Below are 14474 nucleotides of genomic sequence, written 5' to 3' on the forward strand. Positions count from 1 at the left end.
AGGTGGACCTGTGTATATATAAATGTGTGGGTATCACTTTGAGAAAATCACCCTCCAGTGAATGAGTAGCAGGCTCCTTACTCATGTGCATGCCCACACACCTCACATCCTAAAAGGTGTGCCAGCCTCACTCCTCCAAATGACATGTGCCAGCCTCACTCCTCCAAATGAGATGTGCAGCTCATTCATAAAATGATGGTGCCTGCTCTGAAAAGGGCTGATGGTCTTTAGGGTCTTTGAACTCCCTCTCAAAGGACGCTCTTTCAAAGACAGGGCTCGGGACGCTGCTGCGTTCTTCTCCCAGAGTGTTTGTCTCACGCCGGGTTGCAGAAGGCTTAATATAGAATGGTATGCGTGGAATTAACCAAAGGGGCTTCTGGAGGCAAGGGCTCCTGTGGTGACCAAGCCTTTGACTTCAGTGGAACGAGGAGCCTCCTGGCCTTTTTTGTGAAGCTGACGTAAAGCCACGGTCACGCATACCTCTCAAAATATCGGTCCTGAAAGGAAATCGGAGGCAGATCTTAGGGGTTAGAATGGATGTGCATTTTTCTAATTCATCCTTTTTTTTTTTTTCTTTTTTTCAATTCCCAGTGTGCACACAACTCTTGGTCTCCAGACCCGATGAGGAAAATATAAGTTCCTATTTACAGCTCATAGACAAATGTCTAATCCATGAGGTAAGTAGTGACAGGTTTCCTGAAACTGCTTTTTCTCATTCCTTTGAAGTAGTTCTCAGAGATTCTGTGAGGTGATCATCTGGGTCTCTGACATCTCATCTTTGAGTAGACAGTCATTAATAATCGCTCGAGCAGAACTCGGCTGTGGTGACTTCAAACCTAAATGCAGCTTGTGTGTTCCTCTGGTGTCCAGAGATTCACCTAAACTGAGCTCTGACATGGAGGCAAACGCCTGAGAGAAGCTTCTGACTCCGGAAGCCTCCCTGAGGGACAGAGCCTGGGGCGGACCAAGCAGGGAGAGAGGGGAGAGTGTTCAGAACAAATCATGTGTGTCTGTGTGTGTCTTGTGTGTGGTTTGAGGACTTTCTGCTGTTTTGATTTCTGATTCTTATAGGAACTTTTTCTTAAATTGTGTTGTATTGTAGTTGATTTACAATTGTTGTTTTAGTTTCTGCTATCTAGCAAAGTGAATCAGTTACACATATACATATAACCTCTCTTTCTTAGATTCTTTTCCCATATAGACCATTACAGAGTATTGAGTAGAGTTTCCTGTGCTATACAGTAGGTCCTTATTAGTTATTTATTTTATATACAGTAGTGTGTATATGTCCAGAGAAGGCAATGGCACCCCACTCCAGTCCTCTTGCCTGGAAAATCCCAGGGACAGTGGAGCCTAGTGGGCTGCCGTCTATGGCGTTGCACAGAATTGGACACGACTGAAGCGACTTAGCAGCAGCAGCAGCAGCAGCGTGTATATGTCAGCCCCACTGTCCCAGTTTAACCCTTCCTCACCTTTTCCCCTTGGTAACCGTAAGTTTATTACATCTGTGACTCTATTTCTCTTTTGTAAAAATAAGTTGATTTGTACTATTTTTTAAGATTCTACATATAAACGCTATCATATGATGATTGTCTTTCTCTGTCTGACTTACTTCACTCAGTATGACAATCTCTGTCCATTTCACGAAAGTCAGGCTGGTGCTATGCCTCCCAGGCCCTCGGGACAATGATGGAGTGACTCTGATGCAGCGAGGCAGGTCCTGGCCAGGGCTGTCCCGAGGGACATGGGGAGATAGGCGGTTGTGCCTCAGACCCAGGATCCCAGTGGCTTCTTGGGTGCCCCTCCCCTGAGAGAATTACACAGACAGGGTCATTGTTTTAGAAAACTTAGGACTGGATAAACCTAGACCACTGAGATCTTTCTGTGGGACTCTGATGTGAAAATAAGATGGTAAAGGCCTCCAAGCCGCCTGGGCTTTGCCCTGCTGGTAGCTGGAACCCCAGGAGTCCAGTGGGCCCCGGGGAAGGGAGACACACTTCCCACATTCCAGCTGCCCACAGGCCATCTGCTGCTGGCGGCTTGTTTGGTTTTCTGCACCCTCGGCCCTGCTGTGCTGTGACTCCACCTGCCCCTCACACGCAGGTGTGCGGTCTCCCACTGGGTTTCCATCCCAGCCCCTCGTCCCCATCCCTGAAGCCCGCATTTTTGCGATTTCCTCTCACGGCTCTGTGAACTCCCACTCACCCTTTTTAGTGTCCAGTCCTGACACCGCTCTCATCTGGGCCAGCAAAAAGCAATAGAAAGAAGGGAAGGGCCAGAACAGGAGAGGGATTTTAAAGTTCATTCATTCCGTAGGTATTTATAAAGCACCTAGGTCTTGCCCCTGGCTGGTGGGCTTCCAGTAGGAGGAGAGTGGGTGAGACAAAAGGAAAACAGGTCATCACAAGTGTGACCATAAGGCCACCGGTGTGGGGCTGGAGCCCAGGGAGTGCAGTGGGCACCTATCTAGAGGCCAGAGGGACTGCCTCCAAATGAGACCTGAAAGACAGACAGAGCCTTAGTGGGAGAGACTTGTTCCACGAGGAGGCAGAACAGAGAGGGGTCCAGGTGGACGGAGCAGCGCCTGGAGGGGAGGAGGGCACTTGGGGTGGGCTTAGGGGGCTACCGATCGCCAGGTGTTTAAACTTCTGAAAAAGCAAACCAGAACCCTGCTTCCGCTCCCACACCCATGCTTAGCATTGAGCCTGCGAGAAACTGAAGGACAAGTCACCTTCCACCTCATCTCCAGTCTGCTGAGCCCAGGAGGCGAAATAACGAGTCCTCCAGCTGCCTCTGCTGGGCGGTGCACAGGCGTCCTCATTGGTCCACATCGCCCGCGTTGTGGTCTGGCGCTGCTCACTTTGCTGCCATTGTGCGTGCTCCCTCTGCACCCTGGCTCTCCTTTCCGTGTCTTTCCCCTCTACTTTCTTGGAAGCTCTGAGTTCTAGGTGCCAAAGTGGCACTGTGTGGGCTCCTCTCTCCTGACTGCTGCGGAGGGGCCTCGCTGACGGGAATCACGGGGCAGAAAGGACTCATGCCTACTCCGCTCACCTGCATTCATGTCAGGATGGAGGTGCCTGCGCGCTGCTTTGGGAGGGGAAAATGTTGTCCGAGGCTTTTTATTAGCTGAGTTTGAGGAAGAGGAAAGGCGTTTGAGTAACTTTCCACAGCCTGGCAGTATTCTGTGTGTGCAGAGCCCACCCCCTCTGGGAGGCCCTGTCCAGGCCCAGCCTCCATCCTCGCTGAAGATTCCCTTGGGCTCTGGGAGACAGGGCTCCTTTCACAGCCCGATCGAGCTGTTCTTCAGCTACTGGAAGGGAGGGTGCTGACCAAGCCAAGACACCTTCCTTCCTCCCCAGGGACAAAGGAGCCACTCCCCAGAACAGTAAAAGGAAGGCCAGGAAAGTGCTGAATCTTATTTCTAAAGTCCATCACTTCATCTCTTGCATTACAAGCCCAGGCTTCTTACTCCTTACCGTCTTAGACCGACGGTTCCCTGAAGACGAGCCCTTGTCCCCTTCATGAGCCTTGTTATCCAGCCACGAGAGCTGTAGGACACACAGACGTCTGAGTCAGGGCCTGACAGGGGCAGAGGACTCAGGAGTGGCTGACTGGCTGTGTGCGGGCATTCAGGAGAGTGGAATCTTCCTTCCCTTCCAGCCCCAAAGAAGCTCTGCCAGCCCCACCTAGAGCTGCCTGGAGCAGGCTGGGGTGAGGTATTGGCCTCCCAACCAATAGCAGGGCTCCCACAACAGAGTGCTATTTGTAGGCACGCACAGGAACCAGCTTTCAGAAATCACTCCTTGCCAGCCATAGTCTAGCTCCACTTCGAGCCTCCCAGCAGTGTCTTCAGGACTGAGAACAGCCATACGCTCAGCACTGCTAAGGGGCCCACTCCTATCTGCAGTCCCAATTACTGTGAGTCTGATGTCCGGAGGTGCTGAGTGGATGACCTGACCTCTCTGAGGGGGCGTAAACATTTCCATCTTCTTGGGTGTTCTTTGTCACCGAGGGAAATGTCACATATGAACCAGTGTCCCTGGAAGCACTTTGAATGCACATCTGTAAAGTGACCCCTTTACTCCTTTGTCACTTGGAAGCTCAGGCTGGCTCCAGACCCGCTCAATACTGTGGTTTTGAGACCTTGAAGTCTTTTGTTGGTGGTAAAGGTGATGGTTGAATACCAAATGGGATGGACTTTCATGTGCCACCACCAAAGGGCTAGTCCATGCAGCTGAAAAACCTGGGGAGGGAGTCTGTGGGCAATATCACATGCACCACAATGAAGAGCTAGCTGTGTTGTGAGTATTCTAAGTGCCCTCCATGTGTGAATTAATTTGTATCCTTACAGCATCCCTTTGATGAGGTATTACTGTCCTGAGTTAAAGGAGCTGAGTCTCAGGTGCATAAAGATGTGCAGAGATTTGAGCCCTGCCCTGCATCCAGAGCCTTCTACTGACCACTGAGCTGGACTCTGCTCCCCAGGTCATCTTGACCTGCATGCTGGCATCTTGTGTCGTTGCTCAACACTTGGCTGACTAAGCTAGTCAGAAGCAGAATCTACCCATCCCTTTATTAGTCTAGCAGAAATGCTTGCCTTTTGCAGTTTTTGGAGATACTCATGTATAGCTGGACATTCAGCTAGTATCATCAGCAAATGAGAGGGACCATGGAGGAGAACCACATCCTCACCTTTTAGCCCTGAGACCATTCACCGTGCACCTTAAGGAATATCAGCACCTTCTTCTCTAATGGGGCACTGAATGTCTGGTGGGGAAGCCTTCCTTGATGACTGTCCCTCAATGGCACCTGGCCAAGGTCACCTGGGAGGAAGGGGTTTGCAAGTCGTCAGTACCTTTTCCATAACATGATTGACGTCTTTTTGCTTTTGTTCACATAGTTCTCTTGTGTTCGGGTCCTTAAAGATTAAATGTCAGTAGAAGAACATTAAGCTGTCATTCTTTTCTCTCTGTTTAAGGAATCTGCTTCCTTTATGGGAAACAGGCATGTAGTTTATTATTACTCTAAGTAATCATTTACTGCTACTTAAAAAGTATTTATTTCATGCTTTATTGACAAAACTACTTGGGTATGGTATCTCCATCACTGTTATTGCTCATTAGTCAGATCTGGTGGACTTATGACAGCACGTGGACCACAGTCCTACATGCTTAACAGGGAGTTCCTGTACTGTGTGTGTGATCCTCACCAATCTAGAATATTACATGGCCATGACCTACCTGCAGCAGAATTCCCCGGGCACTTGCTGCAAACACAAACCCCCTAGACTCCTCTCAAGATCTATGAAATCAGGCTCTGGTGTGTGGGAGTTGGTCCAAAATTCTAGATTTTAACAGTCTCCTTGGGGGGATCCTAATATATCCTGAATTTGAGAGTCCCTGCCTTGAGGACTTACAGCCCCATGAAGTCCTTCCCTGGGCTGCACTAAGTACACAGCTGTACACAGAAGGACACATGATATTGATGAGAGAGTGTTATGTATGGGCCAGTAGACGAAATCTCCCCCAAACCAGAAAAGACTTGAGAAGCCACCAGATCTATCCATTTTCCTAAGCCTTAGACAAAATTTAGGTTATGATCGGTGCACTGGGGTTGTGTAGCGCATGGGGCTCATAACTGGAGATTTCTCAGCAGAGTCCTGACATGTACAGTGTATACTCTGTGTTCTGAAGCCCTGAAGACCACTCCAGGGTGAGCACACACCATCAAAAAGATTGATTTTTGCAGTGGTTTAGCATTTCCATTGATTATGAAAATGCAGGGGGCCTGCAAAAGCCAGAGTAGTCAACAATCAATTTTGCAATTCATTCTTGTTTAATAAATAGAGTCCAGAGTGGAGTCAGGGGAAAGAGGAAGGAGGGTAGGGATCTGCCAGAAATGCAACCGAAATCGAGGATTGCCAAAAGCTTAATGCACGTACCTTACCAGGCACCTCCAATGTCAAATAACTTGAGTTTTCAGTACAGGAGGCTCTCAAACGAAATTGACTGCTGTTTGGACCCGGTTGGAAACAAGGTGAAGAAAAGGCAACTGTAGGACTCCAATATTTTCCCTATTAATTGCATGTTTCTTCCTCTAATGCCAGGTTGCGTCACCCATTAAAAAGTCCTGTTTGTTTTTGCAGGCATTTACAGAGACACAGAAAAAAAGATTGTTGTCATGGAAACAGCAGGTGCAGAAGCTCTTTCGGTCTTTCCCTCGGAAAACCCTTCTAGACATATCAGGATATCGACAGCAAAGAAAGTATGTTGGGATTTCAGTCTTTGTAATGCATGTTGCTTCCAGGACCTTACTGTCTGCTTGGGTTCCAGGGTCAAGACTACACAGGGCATCATTCCTTATTTCTTAGAGTGTCCTCTGACAAGTTCAGACCACATTCCTTAAACAGGTGGGGTAGGGAAAAGGCTGTAGAGGGAAAGACTTCCCAGAGGAAGAGCTGAATGTGATCTTTGGCAATTCAATTTACATGGTCAAAATGGTGTTATTAGTACAGATGGGCATGGAGTGGGGAGCGGGTACGATTTAATGAGTGCCAGCAAAACTCTTGGTGGTTTGTCCACAACAGGGGGCTCTGAAAGGACAAAAACAGGTTGTTCTCTCTGCACCTTAAGTGGTAGTGTAATTTTTTCTCCCTTCTTGCTGTAGACAAGCTAATTATAGTTGGTGGCAGGGTGAAGAGCCCAGTGCTAGTCTATTTTGGTCTGAGCTGCAATCTAAGAGTAGAGCAGTACCATTCTTGATTTTTCATAGTGCTTCAGCTTCTTGGATGCAGTTTAAAAAAGCCTCGTTGCACTTTACAACCCATTACTTTAATCTGGTTTTAAATTGAAGAATCCAGTTGCATATTAAAGGTGAATTACAGTGCCAATCTAGGGGAGGAATCACGGGGAGGGGTGGAGTGAACCATTGAACAATAACAGGGCGTCTTGGGGAGACAAGAGAATGATGGTGCCAACATGCTGAAAAATCAACATCCTTTTCTACTCTTTTCAACATGAGCATATAAATAATCATTTTTTTCATTCACACCTAGAAAGTTCTGAATTCATTTCTCAGTGCATATGTAGAAGCTCTGACTGTTGTTAAAATGTTTGGCATTTATTTGCATAAGTGTGCCTTGAAACATCACTGTTTTATTGTACTTCAGGGAGATAAGGCCAGTTGGAATTTGAGAAAAGTCTTCATTAAAAATTAATGTAAAATTTGAAGTGTTATCATATTCCAGCATATATAACAGTTATTTATTAAACAAACATTTAGCATTTGCTCTGTGCCAAGTAGATATCCAAGCACTTAAGAATATTATTACATTTAATCCTTGCAACAACCATATGAGGTAGAAAGGGCTATTATTAACCCCAATTTACAGGGGAGTTGGGACGTATCCAGGATTTGAACCAGACAGGCCAATGCCAGCTCCAGAGTCGGTACTCTTAAGCACCACGGATGCTGGGCCACTTCCTGGTCTCCAGATTATGTGCAGAAAAGCCAGATAAAACAGCACTCTGTAGCCAGCTCCTTGGTCCGAAGCCTCCCTGGAGGGTTGGGCTGGACCACCAGTGCACCTTGAGGATTCCTGGGGCCCAGATGCTCCTTAGCCTTCTCCCCTGGGGCTACCCCTGCCCTAGACTCTCCCTCTTATAAGGGCAGCAGTACCCACTAGGAAAGAGGAAGATCCACACCCCTCCTGCAGACCAGGTCCTTGGGAGACAAGTTCCAAGAGAAAGAAAGAACTCAGAAGTTGAAGATAAAGATAGAGCTTTCAAGCTCTTTGCTCCTCCTCCCCGAAGTGCCATCTGCTCGTCTGTCTGCCCTGTTTTGTCCTTGGTCCACATCTGAGTGCTTGTTAACCTTGATTTCTCTAGCGTGTTATTAACCGATGCTTGAATTGGGTTAACTCAAGATTTGTCAGATTAGACCTCCTTATATTGATTAGAGTGAATTCAGTCATCGATTATGGATATTCAATTGGAAGTTGCTAAATTTCGAATTGTGGTGCTAGAGAAGATTCTCGAGAGTCCCTTGGACAGCAAAGAGCTCAAACAAGTCAATCCTAAAGGAAATCAACCCTGAATATTCACTGGAAGAACTGTTGCTGAAGCTGAAGCTCCAATACTTTGGTCAGCTGATGTGACGAGCCGACTCATTGAAAAAGACCTTAATGCTGGGAAAGATTGAGGGCAGGAGGAAAAGGGGGCAACAGAGGATGAGATGGTTAGACGGCATCACTAACTCAATGGACATGAGTTTGAGCAAGCTCTGGGATTTAGTGGACAGGGAAGCCTCCCATGCTGCAGTTCATGGTTGCAAAGAGTCAGACATGACTGAGCAACTCAACAACAACAAAAGTTCTAGGAAATAATTTGTTTTCATAAGTATTACCTCTGGGATCTTGTTATGCTATTAATATTCTTCCAAGACCTGTTTTTTTTCCCATAATACAGAGGTAACTGCAGCCCAGCCCTTCCTTGAACTATCACAAGTCCCAAATTAATTGGTTCTTATTAATATTATTTTATCAGTCTTTTCATGCATTTCAAGGTAATGAAATCAGTTGGTTAGATTTAAGAAAGCAGAGAAAGATGCAGATGAGCAGAGTAAGAGAATGAGAAATGAAAACTTTTGTCACTTTGTTCTCTCCAAAGAAAGAATGAATATTTCGTTAAGCCTAGTGATCTTAAGTGACTTAAGCTTTCACTCTGGTTACCAGCAGTGGCAACCCTCAAAAAGTCTGACTTTATAGTAATCAGCTTAGGTCCCCACAGTGAGAACCACTGTCATTAGAAAGATACCCTAACCAAATTCTCACCTCCACCCAGTCTATCCCCAAAATGGTAGCTCTACCAGCTCCGTGAGCCCTAACTTTAGGAGTCCACGTTTTCTCCTGTGACTAAGTGTCCCATTACAGAAGCCTCTGCCTACATTATATTGCTTAAGAATATACTCTTGCCTTCCTGGAAGCACAAATTATTTTAGCATCACTTGCTGACTGCTCTGTTTTGCATATGAAATAACTTTTAAAAAATCCAACCAAAAAGGAAAATGAGCAAAAAGCTATCTGCACTAAATAAGGAAAAGTCTTAGCAGAATACTAAATCATCTACCAGGTGGCCAAAATTCTGACTCCAAAAACCAAAGGACTGGTTTTCGTAGTTAAAAAAAAAACACACACACACAAGGAAACAGCCACTTGATCTCTGTCCCCACCTGCCACCTGTCCATTCTCCAAAAGAGGTCTCTCCCATTGCATGAAATTATTTCTTCTCCTCCTGGCCCGAATTTCCTCTTTCAAACCAAACATTTTAAACCTTAGTAAAAGAAGGAAGGAAGCCAAGAAATCTGAGAAAGAATGAGATAAAGAGACTTAAAACCCATGAGTAAGTATCCTCCTCACCTCATGGGGATGAGCCTCGACTGGAATCTGGTCAGAAAAGCCTAGCAGTGGTAAAACACAGCCCCAGAGTCAGTGCTTATCAGCTCACTGTGGAATTCTCTTCCGCACTCCCCCCTCACCAGGAAATTTAGGAATTCTGGGGAAGAAACCCCTTCTGAGATGAACCATGCTGATGATTTAGTTGCTCCACCCCACCACACACATAACACTCTCTTTCTCAGGAAATAACAGATTTGCAGTGCTCCCCCTCCCCCGTCACAGGGGTAAACTACGTCAGCCCTGTCTTCCTGGAGTCTCCTCACAGGCTTGGTAGGAACCTCCCCTGTGTGGCTGCAAAAGCGAGTCTGTTCCACCTTGTGGCCGTTGGAGGTAGAGCATTTCGACGGAGACCTCAGTGAATGACTAAAGCTGACTCTTCTTGGAAAGAATGTGCTGGTTCCTGCAGCCCTGCTGGCGGCTGTGCACCCTCCCAGAACTTGAGGCCTGCTGGAGAGGACAAGTTCTTCGGCGCTGAGGTCACCGGACCAATGGGAGCGCGGTGTCTGAGCGTGAGGCCTCAGGTCCCCAGCCTCCTCTCTGCGTGGACCCTAGAGAAGCATGGAACCTACGGGTCTTTCTACAGGGAGGGCCTGAGGAGCAGGGAGCAGTCAGTGTCCTAGGTCCAGGGAGCTGGCAACCATCATCCTCTTCCTTCTCATATTCCTCCTGTGAATCTGGGAGTCAGAGCCCCAGACTTGGGGTCCGCTCTGCCGTTTGGAGATCGTGAGGGCAGAGACTGAGCCATTCCTTTGTTCACCCTGCCTTTACTGCCAGGAGCTGTGCCGTCCAGGCCTGGGGCCTGCGGGATTGATGAGGACAGATGCCACCTCTTGTCCCAGGGAGCTTCCGTCCTAGTGGGGCCCACAGGCCACTCCTGAGTCTGCTGCTCAGACCAACAGCAGACAGACCAACTGTGGTGTGCTGGAAGGGGCCTGGATCCTGGAGCTGCCACTTTCTTGCTGTGTGGCTTCTGGACGGGCACATGAGTTCTCAGAGCCTGTGACAGACACAGTAGAAAGAAGGCTGAAGCGCACACTGGTTAACTTTCTGGGCTCATATTCCAGCACTGCCCCCTAATGGCTATGTGACCTTTGAGACATTATTAAGCTCTGTATTCTACTTCTCCAACTGTAAAAGGAGTGCCTACTTCATAGGGTTGTCGTGAGGATTGAAGAATCAGTGTGAAAGTCCCAGGGCACTTGATATTAGCTCTCAGTTCTTAGCTACCATTTTAATCATAAAGCCCTGATCCCCCCGTAGGCCTCATAATGGTCAAAGTGTGAGCAGACCCCAAAGAGGCATCCCGGGGGCTGGGAAGGGCCGGGGGTGACTGATGACCTCTGTTCTTCTCTACTGACTCTCACAGCCGTGGCTTTGGGCAATCCAACTCCCTCCCGACAACCAGCTCAGTGGGTGGCGGCATGGGCAGGCGGAATCCACGCCAGTACCAGATCCCCTCCCGGAATGTCCCTTCCGCCCGCCTTGGCCTCTTGGGCACCAGCGGATTCGTCAGCTCTACCCAGCGTAATACCGCAGCCAACCCCACCATCATGAAGCAAGGAAGACAGGTCTGCTCTGCCCCCGGGAGGAGGGTGGGCCAGCCAAGCTCAGGGCCTGAGGCTCAGGACATCCCCCCAAATGACCCGAAGGCGAAGGGAGAAGCCCAGAGGGGCTAGCTTGAAGACAGTTGCCCCTATGCTTCAGAGGTTTGTTTGCAGTTTCTCTGGGAGATAAAGCAAGGAGCTTTCTTAGCATTTATATCTGAGGCAGATAACTCCTTTGACACGGTCCCAGCTGTGGTGGAAAACCCTACAGGGGAGGAAGGAGACTGAGGGAGGCTATCAGTCAGTCGAGGCCACGCTGCCCAGAGGTTCTCACCATGTGATTTAGGGCCAGCGTCAGTCCCCTGGCTCGTCGTCTCAGGAGTCCCTCCCCCGCACTCGCACCCTCTGCCTCCCGCCTGTGTAGCCCCTGCGTTGTGGGGCTCTGCGGGTGGGGGCTGGGATTAGAGGGACGCCGAGTGAGTCTGAGGTTCTGGGTTTGTCATGAGAAAGTAAAGGATGACAGCTTGGTTTTAAAAAACAGGAAACTGTTCCTGGCAAGACAGGCAGGATTCACTCCCCCGGGGAAGCAGCCCAGGGTAGGAGAAAACCCCAGGCTTGACCACTGTGGGAAGCCACCAGATGGATCCAGGAGGAAACCACCGCTAGGACACCCGCGTAAGAACAAACACACAAGCTGAGTTGTGCCAGCTCGTTGCCAGCTGAGAGGTTCTTTTTTCCTCCTTCTCCCTTTGTAGTAAATTGTAAGAACCTCAAAGAGAAAATCAAATGAGAGCCCTGAAATAGTTTGTGCTCTTCATTGCAGACATTTATAGAACTCCCCCCATTTCCTAGAAAAGTGATAGGAAAAGCAGAGACAACAGAAGGGATAAAGAGAGTTTTAGAGCCAGCGAGGGAGACTGGTGTCCAGATTAAGCTGAGGCTTGGAGAAGAGCCTGGGGCTGAGGGGTAGTGTTGAGTAAAATGAATGGCATCTAAAGCCCCTCTCTCTAAATAAGCAGACAGATCGCGCTGGCCTAGGAGCCCTTTCCCAGAAGTTAGCAGAGTTCTCCCAGGGTATCTGCCTCCTGGATTCTGGCTGGTGGCCCTGCTCTCATCCCCACCCCCAGGTGTCTGGACTAATGGGTTCTGCTTCTTTGTTTTTCCCTAGAACCTCTGGTTCGCCAACCCCGGGGGCAGCAATAGCATGCCAAGCCGCACCCACAGCTCTGTCCAAAGGACCCGCTCACTGCCTGTGCACACTTCGCCACAGAATATGCTGATGTTCCAGCAGCCAGGTAGGGCCCAGCCCTCTATCCCTCGTTGTCCTGTCGGGGAGGCCAGGTCACCAAAATAGATGCCCCAGTGAACTCAAGCGGAAAGTGCTTAGCCTCGACTGCCACCTTGCATTCTTTTGAGCTTATAGAAGCCTTTCCTTTTTTAAACCATGCCTTGCCAGCATGAATTGTGGCCTGTTGGCTCAGAGCCAGCACACGGAGCCCCAGAATTGGTTGTGATCTGACACGGGGGTATTTTGGATCCTAGTCATATTTCTAGATTGATTAACCCAGCGACATCACTGCAGGGCTTCCAGGGGAAGTTGGGAGGGGTTCCATGTATGGTGTGTGTGTGTGGTTGGTGTGTACATAGAGGGATGTGTAGATAGACAGAGAAAGAGAAAACTCTATGGTGGTGATGCTGAGAGACCCACCCCTGGTTTGGGCGTGCTTTGCACACGTGTTTGTTGATCATCCATCTTCCCTTTATTTGGTTAAAGAGCAGCCTGGTGCACCTCTTGTCAATTTCACCTTTGACCCTGCCTCCTCAAACAGAGTTGCCAAAATTACATTCAGGTGCCTGCACCTTTCTCTGTGCAGATAGTTAACCTCTTACACTCCATGAGTAATACAAAGCCCCATAAGCGATTACTGCATGGTTTGCACCTGGAAGAAGATCCTTACCCTTTCTGGTAGATGCGCTCTGTACAATGTCTTACAGGAGTTTGAGGGGAAATGTCACTGTGACCTGGGTGGGCATGGAAGCTTCTTGGAGGTGAACTTCAGGGAGCAGAGGGTGAAGAGATGGAAAGAGGAGGGTGGAGTTGCAAGTAGAAGGAGCTAAGAGAGCCAAACTGCAAGGTTACCAAGTCCTACAACGAGTTCTGCAGTGGCTTGGTGGCGGGCTCAGGCTGAATGAAGTAGCAGTGTGCAGCCCAAGGGAGCTGGAAAGGCTGCAGCTGATGGTGGGACCCTGAACCCAAGACCAAGAAGCTGGGATTCCAACTGCTCTCAGTGAGGAATTGATAGGAGCTTTTGAGCAGGGGGACAGGCCAGGGTGAGCATAGAGGAGTGAAGAGTGTGCAGGCTCGAGGGGAGGAGGTGAGGCCACCAAGGGGTGGGGAGGTGCCAATGGCAGGAAGCCACCAAGGCTCAAGATATGTCAGGAAAGAGAAGAACATCGGCATGCTCCAGATGCTGATTTAAAGTTGCTTCTTGACTTCTAGAACTCTACCTATTTGCACACCTTTGTTTTAAAGCTCCTTTCTTCCTTTTGATACTTGATATTTTTCTTCCCAGGAAGAAAATACTTGATAGAATTTGGAGGCTGTGAAGTCCTGATCCCAGGTCATTTAGTCCCAGCCTCTGCTTTCATGTAGAATTCTGTATAATTTACTCCCAGTAAGAGAGAGTTTGGAGACAAAGTGAGACTCTGGAGACTCTGGTCCTACCATCAGCCGCAGCCTTTCCAGCTCCCTTGGGCTACGCACTGCTACCTCATTCAGCCTGAGCCCGCCACCAAGCCACTGCGGAAGTCGCTGTGGGACTTGGTATCCTTGCGGTTTGGCTCTCTTAGCTCCTTCTACTTGCAACTCCACCCTCCTCTTTCCATCTCTTCACCCTCTGCTCCCTGAAGTTCACCTCCAAGAAGCTTCCATGCCCACCCAGGTCACAAAATCTGAAGACATCTTGGGCACGAGATCTTTCACCTGGAATGAATAGCTCACCCTAATCTCAACCCCAGGACTGCAGCCCAGCTACCCTGGCATAGCTGACCGCTCTCCTCTAATCCTGACACATTTGTAGCCTTTTCCATTCTTTCCTACCTCTTTTTCCCTCCTTGTGGCTCTCTTCCAAGTCCTCCATCATCCTGTTTATCCCTCATCTTAATTGGGCAGACCAAGCCCACTGGGAAGAGATGGGCCATCTCTGGGAGAAGAACCATTTGGGTCTGTTGATACAAATCTTTCATTTGCACGTTGCTTCCCCTCTCTGTTACACAGCAATGCTGAACAGTTGGCTTATGCTCTGGTCAGCTATGACCCTAAGATCGTTTCCACCCTCTTCCCATGAAGCCTCTTGTTCCCGTAGTTAAAGAAGCAAACGCTGCCGAACAGCTTAAAAGAAAAAGTGACTATCCCCCTGGCCTCCCTTCCCAGCCCATAGTCCCACCTCCCAGAGGCAGCACTTAACAACTGATTT

General features: G+C 48.7%; 1 protein-coding gene across 2 annotated transcripts in view; it reads left to right on the forward strand.

The window, feature by feature from the left end:
* The window catches only part of SAMD4A (sterile alpha motif domain containing 4A), a 227247-nt gene that overhangs the window by 196803 nt on the left and 15970 nt on the right, over positions 1–14474 (forward strand). For both annotated transcript variants that reach the window (XM_052647150.1, XM_052647151.1), the window contains 4 exons: positions 592–677; positions 6146–6264; positions 10821–11022; positions 12167–12293. In XM_052647150.1, the coding sequence (XP_052503110.1) occupies positions 592–677; positions 6146–6264; positions 10821–11022; positions 12167–12293 (534 nt within the window). The remainder of the gene's footprint in view (positions 1–591; positions 678–6145; positions 6265–10820; positions 11023–12166; positions 12294–14474) is intronic.

Source organism: Budorcas taxicolor, chromosome 10, assembly GCF_023091745.1.
Source record: "Budorcas taxicolor isolate Tak-1 chromosome 10, Takin1.1, whole genome shotgun sequence".
Lineage (NCBI taxonomy): Eukaryota > Metazoa > Chordata > Mammalia > Artiodactyla > Bovidae > Budorcas > Budorcas taxicolor.